Here is a 21702-nt window from a genome sequence, read left to right as displayed (position 1 = left end):
TGAGCTTAGTTGTAATTCTTGTGGTTGCATGAGGAGGTGAAGAGTGTCTACCTATGCCTCCATCTTAACCATAAGTTTTTTAATTCTTAAAATTCTGAACCATACTGAATTCTTCTCATAACATCCTAAAGACTAAGACACTTAGGCCTCACTAAACTATCATGAAGTCCTTTATATCTCTCCTGATAAGAAAACCCTATCTTACTCACTTAGAGTTAAGAAAAATACATGTTAGATAAAATTCCAGAAATATAGATCAATTCCTTCCTTTTATGAATTCTAACATGAAGATTAAGTGACGGTTGCTGTGTCACAGTGCATTCCCAGGTTCCCTCCCTGGGTCGTCATACCTCCTGTAAAGCCTGGACATTGAAACAATAGATATGTATTACAATCTCCTAGCATAGCTAACTTCCTGAACTGGGCTTAGGAATTTACTGTGTTTGAATGGCTAGCATTATTACAGAAGCAACCACATGGAGATAGTAAATTCCAAACTACAATTTTAAGGGAAAGATGAGGATGTTGTTTGACCCTAGGATGTCGTTAGCAATGACATAAACAAGGACCGAGCAATAGTAAAGAGAAGACAGAGCTGAAAAGCAGGGATAGAGTACGTAAACAGTAAGGACAAAAAGAAAATAAAACCAAACAAATTCCAGAACTAGAGACACATATTAAAGGCCCACAAGGTGGTCTGCAGAGCAAGAGAAAGCCACTGGAATAATGTGATAATCAGAATAATGTGATAATCAGAATCATATGACAAGGCACCAAAACTCCACCCATCCTGCACTCTGAGACTTAGATACCTGCCCTGATCTAACAATCCCAAGCATCACAGCTTGGCAGAGAGCACACCTCTACTTCTCTCCAGCATTTCCTAGCTTTCCATTTTCTTCTATGATCTTCTCTAAACAAAGCAGACCTCAATAATCCCCAAACTTTCCATTTCTTCCCAGTCCACTACAATATGCAGATATTCATCCCCCTTTCTTGACCACCAAATCCCTCCCCATTACATCCCTTGGCCCTTTAATCACACCTGTGTACTTTCCCTATAATTCTACTTTATTCCATACCCTTGGACCCATTTAAATACTTGCGGTTTAACTTTCTCAAGTCCTGATTCCCATTCCTCTCCAAAGTCTCTAATCCAGCCGCTCTTCTTTCCAAATACAATTGCCAAGCTCTGCCTCCTATCCTTCATCCCATTCTGAATACCTAATTTTCCGATGAATTCTGTCCCAGTTCTCTAAGACTATATTAGTCTCCTCCATTTCTCTACCCTGCTTCAGATTGTAATATCCATTCTGATTTCCAAACTGCTCATCCCGGGAAATAGTCTGACACCTTAATCTATTACAATACTCCGACTTCCAATTATTTCCCTCCTCAAAGAAAATACTCAAACCACCTATTCCTCTTTATCCCAAAATAATTACCTAGCTGCTCGCTTTTCCCTTTTAACATCCTGACATTTATGTCCTTCTCTGTCCATCAACACCCTGAATTCTCATCTCACATCTCTCCATTCTACTCAAGAACTCTAACACCCAAGCTTCCCACACCTTTCCATTATTTATTTATTCAGTCATCAGGTTTACTGAGCAACTTTTTTGCTCCAAGGACTCGTCGTCGGCAGCCGTCCGTCTCGAGAGACGATGGTGTAGCTTCCCAAGAGTCTATCTGCACCGCCGAGAATGGCTGTGCAGTCCGACTCGGGAGTGACACGGTATCTGTCTCCTCCCGTGTTGAATCGACATCTTACGATGACGCTGGAGTGTCCTCTCCAGTGAAGCTGAAGCTACAGAGCCTGGGCAGGGTGATATGGAGGGTCTGCTGTTGCCCATGCAGCAGACCCCCCCTCTCTTTGCAGCTGAAGGATCCAAGGGAAAGACGGAGTCAATACAGCTTGGCTTCAGGTGCGCCGCAGGAGTTGCCGGTGTTGACTACAACGTCAAACCGCCTTAGGGACTCCGGCTCCGGATTTTCTGTCGGAGTTTACTCCCTTAGCCTTTCCCCTGAAGAGGTATGCCGCAAGGCAGCGGAGGTTTTTTGGAGTCAGAGTTTTCCTTCTCTGATGTGCCCTGACTGGAAGATCGAACCAGCGACACTTAGCTCGCAGGCCGACGCTCAATCCACTGAGCCAAACCAGCCAGGGTTCCAAGGACTGTACTAGGCTCTAAAAATACAGAGCTGAGAAGGGAGGGCTTCTACACTCAAGATGCACAGCTGGATTATATCTCCTATTATAAATGGTCTCTGCACAAAGTGGTCTCCTTTACAACTTGATTACTTCTTGTTTCTTCTAGAGTTTCAGCTACAAGACAGCAGGGACTCTATTTGTCTGTTTGGTTCACAATAAATATTTGTTGAATGAATGAAGAAAGGACTATTCTAAGGACTTTAAGACACTACCAAATTTAAATTCTTGCAAATACTGTAAGATCAGACTTGTTAACCTCATGTATAAGTAGCAGTGTATCATTAAGGATTAAGAATGTGGATTCTGGAACTAAACACCCTGAGTTCAAATTCTGATCTTCCTCACTGTGTGACATTAGGTAAATTACATGACCTCTCTGATTCTCAGTTGCATTCTTAAAATGGGGACGGTAATCTCACACACGTTATTTTAAATTCTAAATTAGTTAATACATGCAAATGATTTAGACCTGAATCTGACATATATTACACACTCAAAAGTCATTAGCAATTATTTTAACAAATGAGAAACCACATGCTCAGGAAGATTAAGGAACACGCCCAAAGTCACAGAGCCAGTTAAGTAACACACAAGCTGGAAAATATCAAGACTTAAAAGCAAATTTTTACATCAAAATTCACCCCTCCTTTAACACTTCTTCCCAATATCCCAATTCTCATCTTTTTCCACGTACTGTATTCTGCCCGATACCATGACACCCGTCAGGATAACCGAACCGTCCGTTATCCCTGTCACCTGGCACCCACCAGCCCCACCGTCCTCTTCTGAGCGCCGTATCCTCGCGTCCTCTATCCCCAACCTCCCTGCATCTCCCGGCTCCTCACCTCCACCGCCCTCTCTTCAAACCTCCCCACGCCCGTTCCGGGACCTCCCCTCCTTCGCATCCAATCCCAATTCCCAAGCACACGCCCCCGCCCCGAATGCATCCCGAGCTGGTCAGGCCTTCCCGCCTTTGCCGCAGGCCGCCCCCGTTCCGTCTCAGGATGCCGGAAAACACCTACCACCAGACCTGGCACTCAGTGCGGAGAAGCCGAGCCCAGCGGGCCGTGGTACGCGGCAGGGCGGAGACGCGCCCGTAGTTCCCTTCAGGTGCCCAGCGGCGCGGCGGCCATTTTGTTGTGTTGTGCCGGTTGCCTTGGGGCAGCGCGCGCGCCCCGTGGGCGGTGCCTGCCGCGGCCCCGCCCCTCCCGGTACCATAAGGGGTGGGGCAGGACTTCCCGCCCTTTGTTCCGACGGAGCCGCTGGCGCGCGAAGGCGCGGGGAACCCTTGCGCACGAGGTTTCTCCGGTCTTCGAAGCCTGAGGGAGGCCGGGTTTCCTACAGCAGCCGCCGGCGAGCCCGCCTCCTGCCGCTGAGGCGAAGCTGCAAATGCCTCACGCTGGGGCGCGGACTCGCTCCTTGGCGCCTGGGCCAGAGGACGGCCTTGGGGACGGCCGTCGAGCGGTCGCCAAGCTCCCACACTTCGATGCCGGCGGTCTGGCCTAGAACTTGCGTGCCTGGCTGCACCTTTTCTGAGGCGAATTCTCGTGCAAGGGACAACAGGCCAGAAGTTGATGAGCCGCCGAGCGAATGCAGCTTTCACTGCAGCTCCTCCCCGCGGTTAAGGGAGCGAGACCCGCCTGGGAGTCCGGCAGCGAATGTTCTGTGGGCCGTGTTGAATATTCTTCTGCTGGGTGACAGGGAAGCAAAAGCAAGAAGCCTTTGCGGAAGCTTTGGCTGGGGCCTGCCTGAAAGGGCTGCATTTCACCGTATACCCAAGAGACAGTTTAAGACATTTTAGCAAATACTGTGCTGGGTGCCAGGGGAATAGTGATTTATTTTGTAACGTTATCGCCAAAGACACCTGCCTTCAGTCCAGGCTCCCATTTTTAAGGTTGTATCCTGGACCATGTCACCCTCAGAGGCTGCACCGTCTCCAGAAATCTGCAATGCAGTCCCTTTCTATTTTTCTCTCTTTTCTCATAATCCTCAAATTTTAACAGCTTGCTTGCCAAAAAGATCCCTGTCCCGGCACAGTTCTTAACTGGTTCTTACCATTTTCTCACAATTGCTTCTTTCTTCCTTATAGAGTTCAAGGTCCATCTTTGTAATACTATTTTAGAAATTCCCTCTCTCTGTACCTCAGTTTCCTCATCTGTGAAGTGGGATAATCATACCTACTTTCCTCAGTTTCCCTGGTAATTAAAGATCAACACACTTGAAAAACTTTAGAACAGTGCCTGCCGCATGGAAAGTTCTTGGTATGTTTTAGTTATTTTATTATTAGGCAAAGGTTTTTCAGATGTGACGCCTCATCCTCAGGCCCGAAAGAGGAAAAGAATTGTCAGGAGCAGGGGCGTGGGGAAGTATTTGCTTGGCAAAGGGAACGGCTTCTGCAAAGCCCAGGAGGACCGGGGAGAAAAGAGCCTGGCAATGAGGTGGACATAAAGTTCATCAGTATGGCAACCAAGAACCTGGAGTGAGGAAGCTAAAGGTGGAAGAGGAGCCTTACTTATGAACGTATTAGGCACTTGTAACTTTTCCTAAAGGCAGAGATGCATTTGGGAATGGGACATTCAGATGACTTCCAGTAGGGGCATCATTCCCATTCACACGTATGTGAAAGATGCTCCCTTCTCCCCCAATATTCATGTAACACAGAAGGAAGCCTGTGGAATTGTAGAAACGCCAAAATTTCTGAAAAGTTCCACCCTTTAAATTAAAAGGAAGATATGTGCATTAAAAAAAATAATTTATTTATTTGTTTATTTATTTATTTTTAGAAAAAGCGGGAAGGAGAAAGAGAGGGAGGTAAACATCACTGTGTGGTTGCCTCTCACTTGCACCCCCAACTGGGCACCTGACGTGCAACCTAGTCATGTGCCCTGAGTGGGAATTGAAAGATACGTGCATTTTTAAATTGAGGTTCAGATGATATTTATTAGTTTGGCATATGTACATTGTTAACTTCCATTTCCATTATTTTCATTTGTTTTGACACTCATTTCTTTTTCTCTTTTCCACCAGAGAATCGGATTTATTGTGTAACCTCACTACTACGCCCCTCCAAGTCTGTCGTGATACTCAGGTGGGCTCCATTATCAAATCGTGGTATGCTGGTGTCATCCATTATCAATCTCATAAGTAGCCATCAAAAATATACACAAAATCCAGGGGATGGTGCAAAACTCTTCATTTTCCCTTGGGGAGTCTCCCAGTCCTTATCCGGTTAAGCTGGGTGGGTACTCTCCAGTTCCTTCTTTGTCAGTTTTCCTCTTTCATCCAGACACAGTACCATCCATTGGCATCTAGCATGGCGAAGGCCTCGGGTAGGCCTCAGGCCTTGGAGAGGTCAGAGGGGAAACCTGTAGCTAATTTGAATATCAGCTGCCTCTCTTAGCATGCTAAAAGGGTGAGGATAGGGAAGTCATGAAGGCAACTCTTTCATTTCCCAGGAACTGGTACTTATCCAGTAACAGGACGACGTTGTTACTCTTGTGAGTTGCATTTACAATATAAATATTAGCCACGGCAGAGTGACTTAGCTCTCCTTCAGTTCTTTTTACCAAATGATCACAAAGCTATTCTGTTTGTTTTAACTTGCCTCTTGTTTCTCAATCCAGTTTAATCATTTTGCGGATTTACTTCATAGGAGAATCAGACTAGGTTGTAGGTCGGGATGACAGCTTCCATTAATACCATTTCTGTTGTGTCTTGCTAGTGTGACTTTAAAAATTAACCGAGTGACAGATGTATTTTTAAATAAATGTTTAATTTTTTAATCTTGTAGAGTAAGATATAATTTGCAATACATAAGTCAATCATGTACGATGTCTAAACACAAATTCTACACTAGACATCTATGAATACTGATATGTGAAAACCTGACTCTGTATGACAATATAGGATAACTTACCACTGTCTGAGAAACACCACATTTTGGTCTTGGCTTCCAATGCCCTTGATAATCTTTCCTAAATGTACTGAGTTTGTTTTCTGTTTTTGTTGCTGTTCTTGTTCATCTCTCCTTGCTCTTCTCTTTACTTGTTGTGTCTATATATACTAAAAGCTTATTAAGTCCCAGGCCTGTGGGAATGAAATGGTGAATGAGATAGACACAGTTTCTGCCCTCGAAGATATTGCAGACTAGTGGGAAATACAGACAATTTTGGGCACTGTGACAATGGCATAGAATTAGAGATTTGATATTGTTCTTTGTGAGCCATATATGGGTTTGGGTTCAGAACGGGAGGGACCTGCAATGTCCAGTGATTAATAGCAACCCTACTTAGGTTAACCTTGGACTGTTCTCAGTGCCATGGTTTGTGGAGACTCTGTGACTTAAGGAATTTGGTGCCTGTTTTCTTTTTTTTGTTTTTTAATATATATTTTATTGATTATGTTGTTACAGTAGTCCAAATTTTTTTACCCTTTGCTCCCCTCTGCGTAGTACCTCCCTTCCCTTTAGCAATCCCACCCCCCATAGTTCGTGTCCATGGGTCATATATAAGTTCTTTGGCTTTACCCTTTCCTATATTATTCTTAACTTCCCTCTTGTCTATTTTGTACCAACCAATTATGCTTCTTAATCCCTGCAACATTTCCCCATTTCTCCCCCTTCCCCCTCCCAGCTAGTAACCCTCCAAATGATCCCCATACCTATGACTCTGTTCCTATTCTGGTTTGCTTAGTTGGATTTTGTTTTTATCTTTTAGATTCTATTGTTGATAGTTGTGAATTTGTTGTCATTTTATTGTTCATAGTTTTGATCTTCTTTTTCTTAAATAAGTCCCTTTAACATTTCATATAATAATGGCTTGGTGATAATGAACTCTTTTAGCTTTACCTTGTCTGGGAAGCACTTCATCTGCCCTTCCATTGTAAATGATAGCTTTGCTGGACAGAATAATCTTGGTTGTAGGTCCTTGCTTTTCATCACATTGAATACTTCTTGCCAGCCCCTTCTTGCCTGCAAAGTTTCTTTTGAGAAATCAGCTGATAGTCTTATAGGCACCCCTTTGTATGTAACTCTGCTTTTCTCTTGCTTTTAAGATTCTCTCTTTATCTTTCACCTTTGGCCTTTTAATTATGATGTGTCTTGGTGTAGTCCTTTTTGGGTCTAGTTTGTTTAGGATTCTCTGTGATTCCTGGACTTGTATGTCTCTTTCCTTCGCCAAATTTGGAAAGTTCTCCTTCATTATTTTTTCACATAAGGTTTCAATTTCTTGCTCTTCCTCTTTACTTTCTGCTCCCCTATGATTCGGTTGTTGGCGTGTTTAAAGTTGTCCCAGAGGTTTCTAAGCCTCTCCTCATTTTTTTCAATTGTTGTTTCCTCATTCTGTACTGGCTGACTGTTTTTTCTTACTTATGTTCCAACTCATTGATGAGAACCCCGGTTTCCTTCCCTTCACCATTGGTTTCATGTGGATATTCCTTCGTTTCACTTAGCATAGCCTTCACTTCTTCTGTTATGTGTCTGCCATACTCAAGCATATCTGTCAAGCCTGTGAGCATCTTTATCACCAGTGTTTTGAATTATGCTTCTGTTAGGTTGGCTATGTCCTCATCTCTTAGTTCTCCAACTGGACCCTTGATCCGTTTCCCTATTTTGGGCCATAATTCTCTGTCTCCTTATCTTGACAGGCTCCTGTGTTTGTTTGCCTCTGTGTCTTAGGTATAGCTCTCACTCCTGTTACATTGTAAGGGGCGGAGCCTTAGGTATTCATCAGTACAGGGCGACCTGTTTCACCACGTTGTGGCACTGTAGGTGGGGGAGGGGTCTCAGAGGGAAAAATGCCACTTGCTCAGCAGTAACCTCTTTTCCAGGTACTTTCCCCACTTTCGTATGCGACTGGCACCTCTCTAGCTGTTGCCCTGGCCATCTTTCCCAGAGTGGGTGGGTCTGTGGACATTCTAGGACTGTGGGGCCCTTTAAACAGGTGCACTCTGCTGAGAGACCAGCAGTTTCTTCCTCCACCCCAACCCCCACTGGTCTGCACAGTTAGAAGCAATGAGGCTTGATTTTTTTTCGGCACTGGGACCATGATCTGCGCAGTCTGGTCAGGGGCTGGAAACGCTCCCCTTGTGTCCTCCCTACTTCTTAAAACGCGTGACTGTGCTTTCTACCGGCCTGCCACTGCCGCCGCCACTGCCACCACCACCACCACCAGATTGTGTTCTCTCCGCCCCTCCTACCTGTCTGGATGAGTATTTCTTCTTTATGTCTTTGTTTGTTGGACTTCAATGAGCTTTTTTTCTGGAACTTCTTGTTGTCTCTGGTTTTGAGGTAGTTGTATTCCTTCTTAGTTGTGGAGGAAGACCCAGTGTGTCTGTCTAGGCCTACATCTTGGCTAAAAGTCAGTGCCTGGTTTTTGAATTCAAATCTATTCTTAAGAGAGCTAGGGAAATCCTAGGTGCTGAGGTCCAAACCAGATCGTCGGCGGCGGCGGCGGCAGCCGTCCGTCTCGAGAGACGATGGTGTAGCTTCTCAAGAGTCTATCTGCATCGCCGAGAATGGCTGTGCAGTCCGACTCGGGAGTGACATGGTATCTGTCTCCTCCCGTGTTGAATCGACATCTTGCGATGACGCTGAAGCTACAGAGCCTGGGCAGGGTAATATGGAGGGTCTGCTGTTGCCCATGCAGCAGACCCCCCCCTCTCTTCGCAGCTGAAGGATCCAAGGGAAAGACGGAGTCAATACAGCTTGGCTTCAGGTGCGCCGCAGGAGTTGCCGGTGTTGACTACAACGTCAAACCGCCTTAGGGACTCCGGCTCCGGATTTTCTGTCGGGGTTTACTCCCTTAGCCTTTCCCCTGAAGAGGTATGCCGCAAGGCAGCGGAGGTTTTTTGGAGTCAGAGTTTTCCTTCTCTGATGTACCCTGACTGGAAGATCGAACCAGCGACACTTAGCTCGCAGGCCGACGCGCAATCCACTGAGCTAAACCAACCAAACCAGATACACTTAGGCAAACCCTGAACTCCTCTGTCTCTAAACTATGCCACCTGAATCCAAACTCTCTTTTATCATTCCCCTCTTTAAGGCCAGAGTGGCTCTCCCATGTGACCACAGAATATTTAAGACCAGAACAGCCTCCAAATGTGATTTGCTTTTGTCCAGCATTAAAATATTTTAAGCTCTAAATTCCAATAACTTCTTTCCTAATTTTAAAGCCCTTATAAGTTAACATTTGGAATTTCTACAAAGGAAAGGCTGTTCTGTTCAGGAGTTTCTGCTAATATAGATCAAATGACCTAATTAGGAAATCACTATTTTACAACCCCCAATATATTTGATTTAGACAAGGATCATCAATAGATATTAAAACTATTTCATGAAATAGTGTTTGTAAATAAGATGTACCCTTGCTCTCAAAATATCACCCCGCATATTACTTGTTAATTAACATAGGAAAAGCCCCTTTACAAAGGGAACTAAGAGAAGGAGAACTAAATCACTCTTATTTTTTGACACCTTTCCCAAATCCCATTGTAATGATAGAAAAGCTACCAAATGGGAATAAATTGAGAATAGCGTCATAAGGGGAAGTGAACAAGAGACAAATTTCTAGAAGAAAGAAAGATGAATTTGTATTCACCAGTAAATCAGAGATGAGGAAGGTGCTGTCTGCAGCTGGAGATAGCCACGATGGAAGTGGGACACAGAAAAGCCTCCTATCCACCTGCCTGCTTGATATCACCACCTGAGCATCTGAGAGGCAACTCAAAGTCAACATGTCCAAGCTAAGCTTATCTCTGTCCCTCCCATCAAAGAAAACTACTCTTTCTCCTCTAATATAACCCAACTTAGCAAATAGTATCTCATACCATTAATTACTGAAGCCAGAGACCAGGGAGTCATCCTTGACTCTTCCTCTTCACAGCCATTCACCAAGTCCCACCCCTCAAATAGAACCACTATTGTCAATTCCCACATTTCTGTCTTCTTTAATTGTGAGTTATAGCCCCCTCCACCAAACTCTTTTCTAGAGCTGAAACCAAGTGTAGAACCGATGGATTTGACTGTCCTGTCCTTACCAGATAAGTGCTCACAAGAGTGAAACTGAGAAGGCGCAGAAGCAGAGTGAATGTGAATGCTTTGCATTTATTCTATTCACATTAGTTGAGTGCCTGCTATCTCCCAGGCATGGTTCTAAGCATCTTTGCGCCATTTAAAAAGCACATCTATTACCTGGCTTCTGTGGCTCAGTGGATTGAGCGTCGACCTGTGAGCCAATTGTCGCTGGTTCGATACCCAGTCAGGGCACATTACTAGGTTGCACATCAGGTCCCCAGTCAGGGGTGCAAGTGAGAGGCAACCACACAATGATGTTTCTCTCCCTCTCTTTCTCCTTTCCCCCTCTCTAAAAATAAAATAAACAAATAAATGAATCATTAAAAAAATGCACGTCTATTAAACTATAATTTAAATAACCATACACTTCTCCAGTTTTAAGTGTATAGCAATTCAATATTTGTTTAAGTAAATTTAGAGATGTACAACTATCACCATAATCAACTCCCTCATGCCCTTTTGCATGTAATCCCTATTGCCAGCTCCAGCTCTAGTCAATCACTATCTATTCTCTGTTTCTATAGTTTTTGAGATTGAGAGAAAGAAACATCGATGTGAGAGAGAAACATCAATCGGATGCCTTCTGTGTGCAGCCAAACCCACAACCTAGGTATGTACCTTGACCTGGGATCAAACCACAACCTTTTGGTATACAGTACAATGCTCCAAACAACTCAGCAAGCTGGCCGGGGTAAGATCTTTCTTCCTTTTTGCTATAGGTGTTTATAGCTACAAAATTTCCTCTAAGTACTGCTTTAGCTGTATCTGATATGTTTTGGTATGTTGTGTCTTCATTTTCTTTCACTTCAAAGTATTTTCTAATTTCTCTTGTGATTCCTTTCTTTGACACATTGGTTACTTAATTTCCCAAGAGTTGTGAATTACCCAAATTTCTTTCAGTATTAATGTCTAGTTTCACTCCATTGTAAAGTTCATTTACACAGTGGAATACTACTCTTCTGTAAAGAAAGAAGGTAACCTTCCCTTTTGCAACAGCATGGATGGGCCTGGAGATTAACATACTAAGTGAAGTAATCCAGTCAAAAAAAGACAAATAGTCACTTATATGTGGAATGTATTGAACCAAATAAACTGACGAACAAAATAGGAACAGAGGCATGGATACATGGAACAGACTGACAGCTGTCAGATGGGAAGGTAGTTAGGGAGCTGGATGAAAGAAGGTGTATATAACTCATAGACACAGACAGTAGTTTGGTGATAGAAGGAAAAAGGGCAAGAGTACCTGGAGCTGGGCCAAGGGGAGATTAAATGGTAATGGAAAGAGACTTGCTTTGGGCGATGGACATATGATGCAGTGTGCAGATGATGTTTTTTGTTGAATTGTGCACTTGAAACCTATGTGGTTTGGTGAACCAATGTCACCCCAATAAAATCAGTAATAAAAAAGAAAAAGAAGGAACATATTCTGTATTATTTCAATCCTTTTAAATTTATTGAGACGTGTGTTATAGTCTAGCATATGGTCTACCTAGAAAATGTGTCATGTGCGCTCGAAAAAAATGTATATTTTGCTGATGTTGGTTAGAGTGTTCTATGGATGTCTTTTATGGCTAGTTGATATATGGTGTTGTTCAGGTCTTCCTGTTCCTTGTTTATCTTCTGCATAGTTGTTCTACCCACAATTGAAACTATTATTATTGAATTATCTACCTCTTCTTTTAATTTCTATTGCTCTTTCACTCTTGTCAGTTTTTTTGCTTATCATTATTTTGGAGCTCTTTTTGTAGGTACATGTATGTTTATAATAATTAGGTCCTCCTAAAGGATTGACCCTTCTATTAGTATAAAATCCCTCTTTACCTCTAGTAACTTTTTTTTTGTTTTAAAGTTTGTTTTGTCTGATAGCCATTCCATTTTTTATTACTGTTTGCATGATAGGCTTTTCTTTACTTTCAACCTAATTGTATCTTTTAATAAAAATGTGTATTCTCTAGACAGCATATAGTTGGACCTTGTTTTTTCTTTTTATCCAGGCTGACAGTCTCTGCCTTTTGATTATATAATGTAATCTATTCACATATAATGTTATTATTGATATACCTGGGCTTACATCTGCCATTTTATTATTTTGTTTTCTATATGCCCCATGTATTTTCTCTATTTCTCCCTTACAGCTTTTTTTATTTTTTACATTAAATGAATTTTTTCTAGTGTTAGCATTTTAATTCACTATATTTTTAAAAGTTATATTCTTAATTCTTGCTCTATGGCTTACCATATACATCTTATACAAATCTACCCTATATTTATACTAACCTAATTCCAGTGAGAAATAGAAATTTTACTCATAGAAATAGCTTTATTTTCACTTTTCCATTTTTGTGCTATTATCACTATACTCATTAGCAGTGTATATGTTTCAAACAGACCAATACTTTGTTAAAATGCTTTGCATAAGTTAAATTTATTAAAGAAGATGAGGAAAGAAAGCAGAGCAAGTAAATATTTGTAGAGTATGTTATATTAACTGTCCAATATATACTAAGGTATACTAGAGGATGAGTCACTAACATAAAAATAAGTTTAAGTGTGTTTAAACTCTTCCTAAAATGCATATTTTTGTTTATAATTTTAAAGCAATCTTCAAATCTGGTATATGAATTAGGTGGTGCATAAATCTGAGGCTTCCGTCAGGCTCATCTAAGCATGGAGTTGTGGTCAAGGGTTTTGGAGCCTGAATAACCAAGTTTCAATCCTAGCTCCACTACCTACTTGCTGTGTGTCCCTGGGCAAGTTACTTCACCTCTCTGGGCCTCATTTTTCTGATGACACAATGGAATAGTAATATAATTTATTCCATTGTAATTTCAAAGGATTGAATCGGTTAAATATAATACATATAAAGCACTTATATGTATATAAGTGCTTATATGGCTTGGCCAATACTAAGTGCTCATTTGAATATTACCTACAGTCATCAGATGAATTAAAGAGAGATTATTTGATGATACCTAAAGTTTTAAATGTGTTGCTTTCACAAATATGGTTTATGGACAATTAAAGCTAAGTACACTTGGGTGGTGGGGGCAAAAAAAAAAAAAGCTAAGTACAAAGAGGACTTCACAACAGGAACTGCATATTCTGAGATTAAAAATCATCGTCATTTCTCATAAATTACTGAAATTTCAAATGTACCTTTCTGAAAATTGTTCTCAATAATTTTATAGACTAAAAACTCATTAAAGAATAAATATTGGGCAGTGAGGAGTGATAAACAGAAGTTGCCTGGGAGACAGAAGGCCAAGCACCTGGAGCTCTTGGTCTGGCTCATGTCAGTTCAGGCATGTATCTCTCTGGGCTTTGCTTTCTCATCATAATTCCACAGAGGGGCAAATCCTGTAGGAGCATTGGATTAGACAATATCCTTACAAGATTCATGGTTTTCTGCTACTGTTAGGGATCATCTAGTCTGATCCCCTTGTCTAAAGACAAGGCCAAGAGAGGAGGGTCAGATCCAGAGAAATGGAGAGACTGGTCTGGGTTCTCACAACTATTTTGTCCAGGCTGAGAACAAGAATGCTAACTCTGAACCCCAAAACAGTGCTCCTTCCCAGCAACCCTAAAAACTAATGCTGTGTTTGGAAAAGTACAATGTTTAGAAAAACGTAGTATACTTATTTTGGCAATGTTCATATTAATAGTCCTAATAGTTTACTTAACATATAGCTCCTTCTCTTCACTTCTCATAGGAGCTTGCTAGAATATTAATTTGTATGCTTTTCTGTAAATCTGTTACTGCACTATTGAAACCATGATTTCTGCCCAAAAAGTTCAGGATGATGCAGAAGTATTTATAATTAGGAGAGGAGAGCAAATACATGTAAAAATTTGAAACATGGTAAATCCACAGCAACAGAAAACCTTCTGAAGCAATTAAACTCAACTTTGGGATTGTTTATTAACTCTTTTGTACTCTGTTCATTGTTCCAAAGTCCTTGCTCTGTCTTTTCTCCAGTACACAGGAGGTCATTTTTCTCTGACACCAATGAGACAGATCAATGAGACACTTGCTTTGCCCTTCTATAGCTGGTCCCTCACTACCTGCCTGGGTTACTCTGGAGCCAAGTCTCACTTCTCTCTGAAGGGCATCCTTCTCCCATTATGGATGGGACAATATAAAGATGAATTAAGCAGCCTGCAGAGCAGTGCATGATAAATAGGATTGTGAGACCTAGCATCCCTTTTTAAATGGGTACAAAGACAAGACATAGTCCTGTCAGCTGTCAAGAAAGTATTATTTGCAAATTACAGCCTCAAAGAGATGGAAGTCTAAAACTTCCCTTTGATTTAATTTTAATTTTTGTGAGGCAGTTATTTTCTATAGCTAATAACTAGAAAATGGGTTTCCTAGATGAAAGTTTGTGATTTATACTCATAATTTGGACACTCAGTGAAAAAGAAGGGCTAAACACAAGAGAGATGCTAAACAAGCAAGAAATTTCCAACGTAATGAACACTGATTGACACTGTATGAAAGGTGCTGGGGGTGAGGGAGAGGTTTGCACAGATAAACAAGACCAAGACTTGTTCTTATGGAGCTCATACTTTGATAGTAACACATACGCTTTAATAAGGGCATCATTGCAGGAGCAGAAAGATGAGATTGATCCCTGATCAGAGGAAAAAGAGGCTTCCCAGCAAGTTGATAATTGTCATCATGAGGGGAAGAATATCTGTGTTACTGATGTTGTACCAACAAGTTTCTACATGTTATTTTTTTGGCTTAGGTTTGGGACCTTTTGGTGCTCCTTTGCTCCCTAAGAATGTCCGGCTCTCAGGATAGAGCTATTAGATGGACTTTGAAGAGGTCAGTCATCTAATCCCAGACTTTCAATTGACAATAAACAAACAGAGAAACAAACAAAAGAAGTGGAAGCTGAGCGACTAATCCCAGCCACCCAGGAAGCTGGGAGGGCTGGGCCCACACCCTGACCTTACTCCCTCTCCATCCTCCCACTTACCCCAAATGACAAACCAATCAGCACCATCATCTCCCCTCTGACAACCCTCATTCTTCTAGAGAACCATGTTATTCCCTTACCTCCAGAGTGAATGTTTTCCGGTCCTACCCCAATCAAAAAGCACAATCTATCCCCCTCCTTCTCCTCATGGAGTATGTTAGCCCACCAGGTATCCCCTTGCCACCACACCTGGGAGATCACTGGAACCTGCACCAAGCAAGGATCAAGGGACCAGGTGAGAGGTTGTGATCACAAGTGATGACTGGGTCTAGGGCTGACCTAGGACTGGGATTGCAGCAGCCATGTTATCCCACAAGCAGTGGGTTGGGCATCGGAGTTTCGTTCCTTTGCTTTTAGGAGTGCAATATCACAGAGTTGAGAGGGACTTTTGTCTCCTGATTCATGTGATTTTCCAGGCTGTTGCATCTAGGACCTACCTCGGCCTTAAACTTTTATTTCTACTCAGTGCAGAAGCCCCAGCAGGTTGGGGGTGGGGGTGGCTGCTCCCCGCCCAGCCCTGAGCCCAGCTCCACTATTATAAGGAAACTCCACCAGAAATTCAACTGGTTTTTCAAAAAAAGAGAAGAAGAGATGAAGAAGGAGAAAAAGAAAAAAGAAGGAAGAGGAAGCAAAATTCTGCTGAGATCTATAATAAAGACGTTCTTCCATCCTGAGGGCCATGAGATTGTCGTTGTCATGTTCTGCCTGGCTGCAACCAGGAGGGTAGAACTGTATTAAATACCAATTGCTACAATTCTGTGCACATATTAAAAATACAGAGTAGACAATTATGAATATGTCTTAAACCAGTAATAATAATAGTGAACATTTTCAGGTTCATGTTATTTCAGGTTCAAGTTCAGGGCCAAGGACTTTATGCATGTTTCATTTTATTCTCCCATTGGCTCTATGAGGCATCTTATTTGATTTCACAGATGACAAAAGTGAGGTTCCAAGATTTCATTAAGTTGTCCAAGAATACTTAGCAAATCAGAAAGAGCCACAATTTCAATTCAAGCTTGCCTCACTCCAAACCATAGTTTTTAAAAAGAGAAATATTTCAAACTTTTAGAAAAGTAGAGACTGACCTATCAAATACCAGTATAACTACCACAAACTTTACTCAATTATTTGTGAGATGGTGCTGTACTCACTTCAAATGCTCCTTCAAAATAAAATGTAATGGAGAGAGTGGAAGCACTCTGTGTACCTCTTCCTACCTCCCAATTCGCCTTCCCTTCCCAGACAAAACTATCCTGATTAGGATTTACGTTTCACGACCATGTTTTTATGTTATTCCTACCAATGTAAATGTCTATAGACAATAACATTGCTCTGCATGTTTTTAAAACTTATATAAATGTTATCATGCCCTTTGTGTCATTCTGCAAGCCGGTTTTATCAGCCAGCATTGCATTCCATTGTATTCATATAGAATAATGTATTTGTCATTTTTCTGTCGTGTTAGTTTACTACCAAACTTTTGCTATTAACAAATAATGCTACAAAGAGCATTTCAATACTGGTCTTTTTAGTCACATGTGTAAAAGTTTTTCTGGAGTACATACCTGGAGTTTTCACGTTTCCATTATCCTCTACCAGGCCTCTTGCGGTCTGTGTGAATTCCTGATGTGATATTGGGATACCAGGGTCTTAGATGTGAGAAAAGGTACAGGATTGTAAACAAACAAGGGGTTTTTCGAAAGCTTGGTGTTGATGGCTCAAGCCACTTGGAAGAGGAATTTTAATTTGCAACTAAAGCAGTGGATCTTGGGCACAAAGGGAAAAGAGATTGGTTTCTCCTTTGGGCCTGATCAACTGACAAACTAATTTCAACCTGGACTTGGGGTTATTGGTAGAGGGAAGAACCAAGAATGGTCCCAGAGCAACAAGAACACTTGGAAGATGTTGTTTGGTGCTGTAAGCCAATGCTTTTTAAGCCATGTGTCCAGGGACCTCAGGTTTCCCAGTGAGCTGCTGGGGATGCGTGTCAGGGAGACAGGCAAACAGCAGGGCCACCCCACACTGAAGCCCCTTTACTTTGTTTTATACATTGGACTTTGGTGTAAGACTTTGTTCAATGAATCTTTTGTAGCTCAATGTCTTTTACAATTCATAGAAATATATAGGAAGACAAGTGATTAATGAGAGATATGTACTTCTAAGGTTCCCCAACTGGACATAGTTTGTGCCCCAAATTCCCTTTCACTCAGTGTATGGTCAACACTGTGAGTGCACTGTGTTCAGCAGTGCTGATAGCAATAACCCATAATTAAACCATGTTTCTGATAACACCAAATTAAGGATATAAATAGGTTAATAGTAGTAATAGCATTTGATTTACTGGTTATTATCCCCATAAAAGAGCACCTCTATAGAGTGGTGACTTCAGAGGATAATAACAAGTAATTCAGCTTCCTGCCTGCAGTGAAGAATGGGAACACTGAAACTGGAGAATCAAGTGGGACCCAGATCAGGAAGTGGCCTTGTAAACTAAGTGAAACCATTTGGCTCAATCCTGAGGGTAGAATTGAGGTCGCATTAGCAGGAAGGTCAGGTGACCACCAAAGTTCCTGTCAGACCTGGCTTCTTCTCTAAATTTTAGAGATGCAGATTTGTATAAAAGCCAAAGACTCCCCAAAGGAACATTTTAAAATGTAAAGAAGAATCCATCTCTGAGCCATGCTTAAAAGGCAGATAAAAACCTTAGTTAAACACCATTGAAAATCTGGAAATTGTTGAACATCAGTTCTATTGAGGACCTTTGAGATCCATCATTATTTTTTAAGTTTTATACCGGAGAAACCAATATCATGTACCAATATTGACTTTATTACACAAGCAGATGAACTTGAGCTTAACATACAATTATCGTCTATGATGATTTGACTGTTCTCATGTTCCCCTAATATCTTTTCCCGAAAATGATGGCAAGAGTACTTCGTTTGTTTTAGCTTGACCCATCTTTCACAACCCAGTTTAATCATTTTACAGGGTTTTTGAAACAAATGGGCTAGATGGTCTGGCAATGGTGGCATATTGTTACCATTTTAATAACATATGCAAGAGATACCTTTATTAAAATTTGTATACTAAATTTCCTTTGTGTGCCTTTTTTTCCTAATGAATTCAGTACTAAAGTATTGGTAAAATGAAAACTTATAAATTCAAAGCAAGGAGTGCCAATGTGACCATTAAACATCTGAATTTTAGAATAATAGTTAGAGAAGTCTGTTTTATTATTGTAAAATAGAGTACTTATTATTACTAAGGTAGAAATGAGTGCTAATAAAAGAAAGATAGTGAATAAAAAGTTTTCTAGTAGATATAAACATCATAAAATCTTAAAGATAAGATGGTATTTTATTCTAAATTGATTACTAGACACATTTGTTATAGAATACTTTGATTCTCTCGAGCTCTTATAAGATCCTTACTGAAAGGTATAACATGAGCTTATTTTTTAACAAAGAAAGATATTCTGTGTCTGAATGGATATAAATTTTCTATCTGTGGTGTATAAATTAATAGATATTGGAAAATATCCATTCCTTACTAAATATTAAAGTATTTGACTGGTTACTTATTTCCTAAAGAATGAGGTTGGCATGCTCAACATGGCATTTTCATTGCCTGTCACAAACTTTCCTCTGCCTAGTGTTCAGCTTCTTCTCTAGACTGGGATAGACCAAGGGACTATTCCATAGACCTTTTTTGCAGACTCAGCTTATCCTTAGGCCATTGCCAGTGCCAACAACCCCTATTGCCCAGGACTTGTCTAGAAAGAACATCTAGTGAGTCCTGTCTAAACCAAACAAATGCTCACAGGCAATATAAGTTCAAAGTAGTTGCCCGGTCAAAAGAGGGAAGGCCAAAGGCAATGAGACTTACTGGTTTCTAGCTTTAAGCCACTCATTGTAGTGTCAAACACGCATGTGAGAACCCTTTATTATATTAATTAGAACAAATTCTCTAGGTATAAATCCCTATAAAACATCTCCTGCCTTTATACCTGGGCATTAAATGTTGTTTCAGTTCCAATTTTATTTTTCCTGCTTAGGAGTCCCTCTTTCTGACAATAATTAACCAGAAAACTAATTTACTCAAATCCTTTAAACTGGGTTTATTTAAAAGGCAGGTAACTTCAGAAGGATTATACCCATGGTTTACTGCTGTCTCCAGCCATGGACCTTTGGGGCATACTTTGTTTTTTAATCTTCCTGGGGAGAAGTTGGGGACAGCAACAAACGTAAGTAAAAGATCCCAATTTCTTTTTCCAAAGCATCTTAGTTGTAATGAGTGAAAAGTAAATTCAATTTTTTGTGTTCCTTTGAAAATTACCTTCTACTTTCTCATCTCTGAAGAAAAAAGTCATGGAAGTATTTTGATTTGATGAATAGCTAACAACATGACAGCTTTTATGGGATTGCTATTTTTTGTAAATTACATCAGTGATTATTCAAATTCCTCTTCGAAAAAGCACAAAAATAAACTCTAGATAATAAACTTTCTTGTCATTATCGCTTATTTATATTTAGTGCACAGTTTCCTTTGTGTTTCCTATATGCTGTGCATAGTGAAGCAAGAGTTACTTGGGGTTAATCCTAATATAGTGATTTTTAAAGCTATCGTGATTACTTTCATATTTATGAGCTCATTCTTCACAATGTTTAGTGTTATTATTAAAATACTGTACATTTTAAATTGTGTCTTAAAATAGTGATTTTCTCTCTGGAATAACATTGTTACTGGATAGGCACCAGCCTGGAGCAGGTCTGCCTCAGGCCGGCCTATAGTGTGTGGGTTCTTGACTTTTGAGTAGGAAAGATGTCACAGCACAAGTCCAGGTGATTTTGAGAATACATTTACTAAGGCTGGGTACAGTGAAACGAAGGGAAAACTTAAAGGAAAGACTTAGCATAGAAGAAGTAGCAGGAGAGGGTCTGGGCAGTATTCTGCTGTTTCTCTAGAAAAGTTACAGGAAGGGAATAAGCCAGGGTCGCATTCTGCTGTTAGCGCACCTGGGAAGCAAAGGTTACAGGGACAGAGGACTTAGGGTAGAAGAAGTAATAGATGAGAGCATGGGCGGTACAGTAGTTCCTCTCTATATCGCAGTTCACTTATCTCGGCATTTTAAAAAATAGTGTATTTAATTATTTATCACGGATTTTTAGCTATATTGCAGGATTTTGCGGTACTGTATAAGTACGTTGTTAAAGTTACGTAGGTTTAAGAGTGTAGAATAAATGTAAGGTTCGTACTTCGTGGCGGGGTCTAGAACATAATACCCGCGATAAGTGAGGGAACACTATATTCTGCTGGTTCCCTAGAAAGGTTTTAGGAAAGGAATGAGGCAAAGCAGTATTCTGTTGTTAACTCCCCTGGAAGTCAGAAAAAGGGGGCCCTGGAGACACAATCAGGGGGTAAGCCTGGGTTGAGCTGTCACTGCCCACTGCTCCCCTGGCTGAAAGTCTCCTTAGTACCCTTAGAATTTAGGAGGAAATAAAACGTTTATGCCTGGGAATGGGCCTGGGTGTGCGCTAGGATAAGCCTGCACTGCGTCTTCATTTTGAAGGCTTTTTATCTTTTTTCTGCAGTTAGAATCTTAGGGGAGGAGTTAGCAGAATATTTATTAGTTTTCCAGTTCCATTTTTTTGAATATGCTGATGCATCATAATGAGCACACAGAGGGTTGAGAATATGTTTTGTTCCGTTATATGGTTTTACTTTTATCTTGGGTCTGTCTGGCTTTTAATGGTGTTTTTGTTATTTGTTTCCCTGACTTCATTTGTCCTTGGCACAAATGACATTACCTGATTCTTTGTTCTTTATTGCCCAGGGTCGGAAGTTTTAAGCTATGTAATGTTTGGTTAGGAAGAAGAGGTAATAGCCATTCACTCTCAAGTGTCCTTCAGTCAGGGAGATAAGTTCTTGCTGGCTGTTAAGTTGCTCAAACTGTTTGGCCCTGTGTGATTTTCTTGTCTCAGTTTCCTCATTCCACTTGCCCAGGAATTTTCTCTCTTGCCTCAACATTATTGAAAAGGAACTGAAGAGTGTCTAATTGATCCTACACATTTCACATATGAGGATAAGAGCAGACAGGGGAGGTGACTTGCCAAAGATCATACTGCTAAAGAGAGACAGAAGCAGGACTAGTATTGAGGATTTCTCTTTACCATTTTTTTCCAGTTTGTCATAAATGTATACATATGTACACTATGTTATGAATATAAATGTGTAGTTAGGATGTCACTGATTTTATTACATTGCTAAAAACACCCCGGTATCTTAAGTAGTTTTTATTTACTCCTTTTTGAAAGACAAGTGGCTGAAGTTCAAAGAGATTGAGAGTAAGTGGTAGAACTAGGACTAGGACTAGAACCTAGGTCCCCTGGTTCTGAATTTTTTCTACTAAACTTGTACTTGCTCTTAATTAG

The 21702-nt window shown here is 40.9% G+C and overlaps 2 protein-coding genes across 2 annotated transcripts in view; one reads left to right on the top strand and one right to left on the bottom strand.

Annotated features, from left to right (window-relative positions):
• CNTRL (centriolin) overlaps positions 1–3360 on the bottom strand; it is an 81308-nt gene extending 77948 nt beyond the window's left edge. The window contains exon 1 of the mRNA XM_090274653.1: positions 3232–3360. The gene's annotated coding sequence lies outside the window, so the exon portion shown is untranslated. The remainder of the gene's footprint in view (positions 1–3231) is intronic.
• Positions 3361–19397: 16037 nt separating this feature from the next.
• Positions 19398–21702, top strand: part of LOC150013632 (complement C5-like) — a 35858-nt gene continuing 33553 nt past the window's right edge. Inside the window, exon 1 of the mRNA XM_090275254.1 lies at positions 19398–19514. Within this exon, the coding sequence (XP_090131380.1) occupies positions 19450–19514 (65 nt within the window). The 5' untranslated portion in view covers positions 19398–19449. The remainder of the gene's footprint in view (positions 19515–21702) is intronic.

This window comes from Furipterus horrens, unplaced genomic scaffold (genome assembly GCF_987537825.1).
Source record: "Furipterus horrens unplaced genomic scaffold, mFurHor1.1.pri manual_scaffold_4, whole genome shotgun sequence".
NCBI classification, from domain to species: Eukaryota; Metazoa; Chordata; class Mammalia; order Chiroptera; family Furipteridae; genus Furipterus; species Furipterus horrens.
The sequence above is the reverse complement of the archived record's forward strand: the minus strand, read 5'-3'. Positions and strand labels throughout refer to the sequence as shown.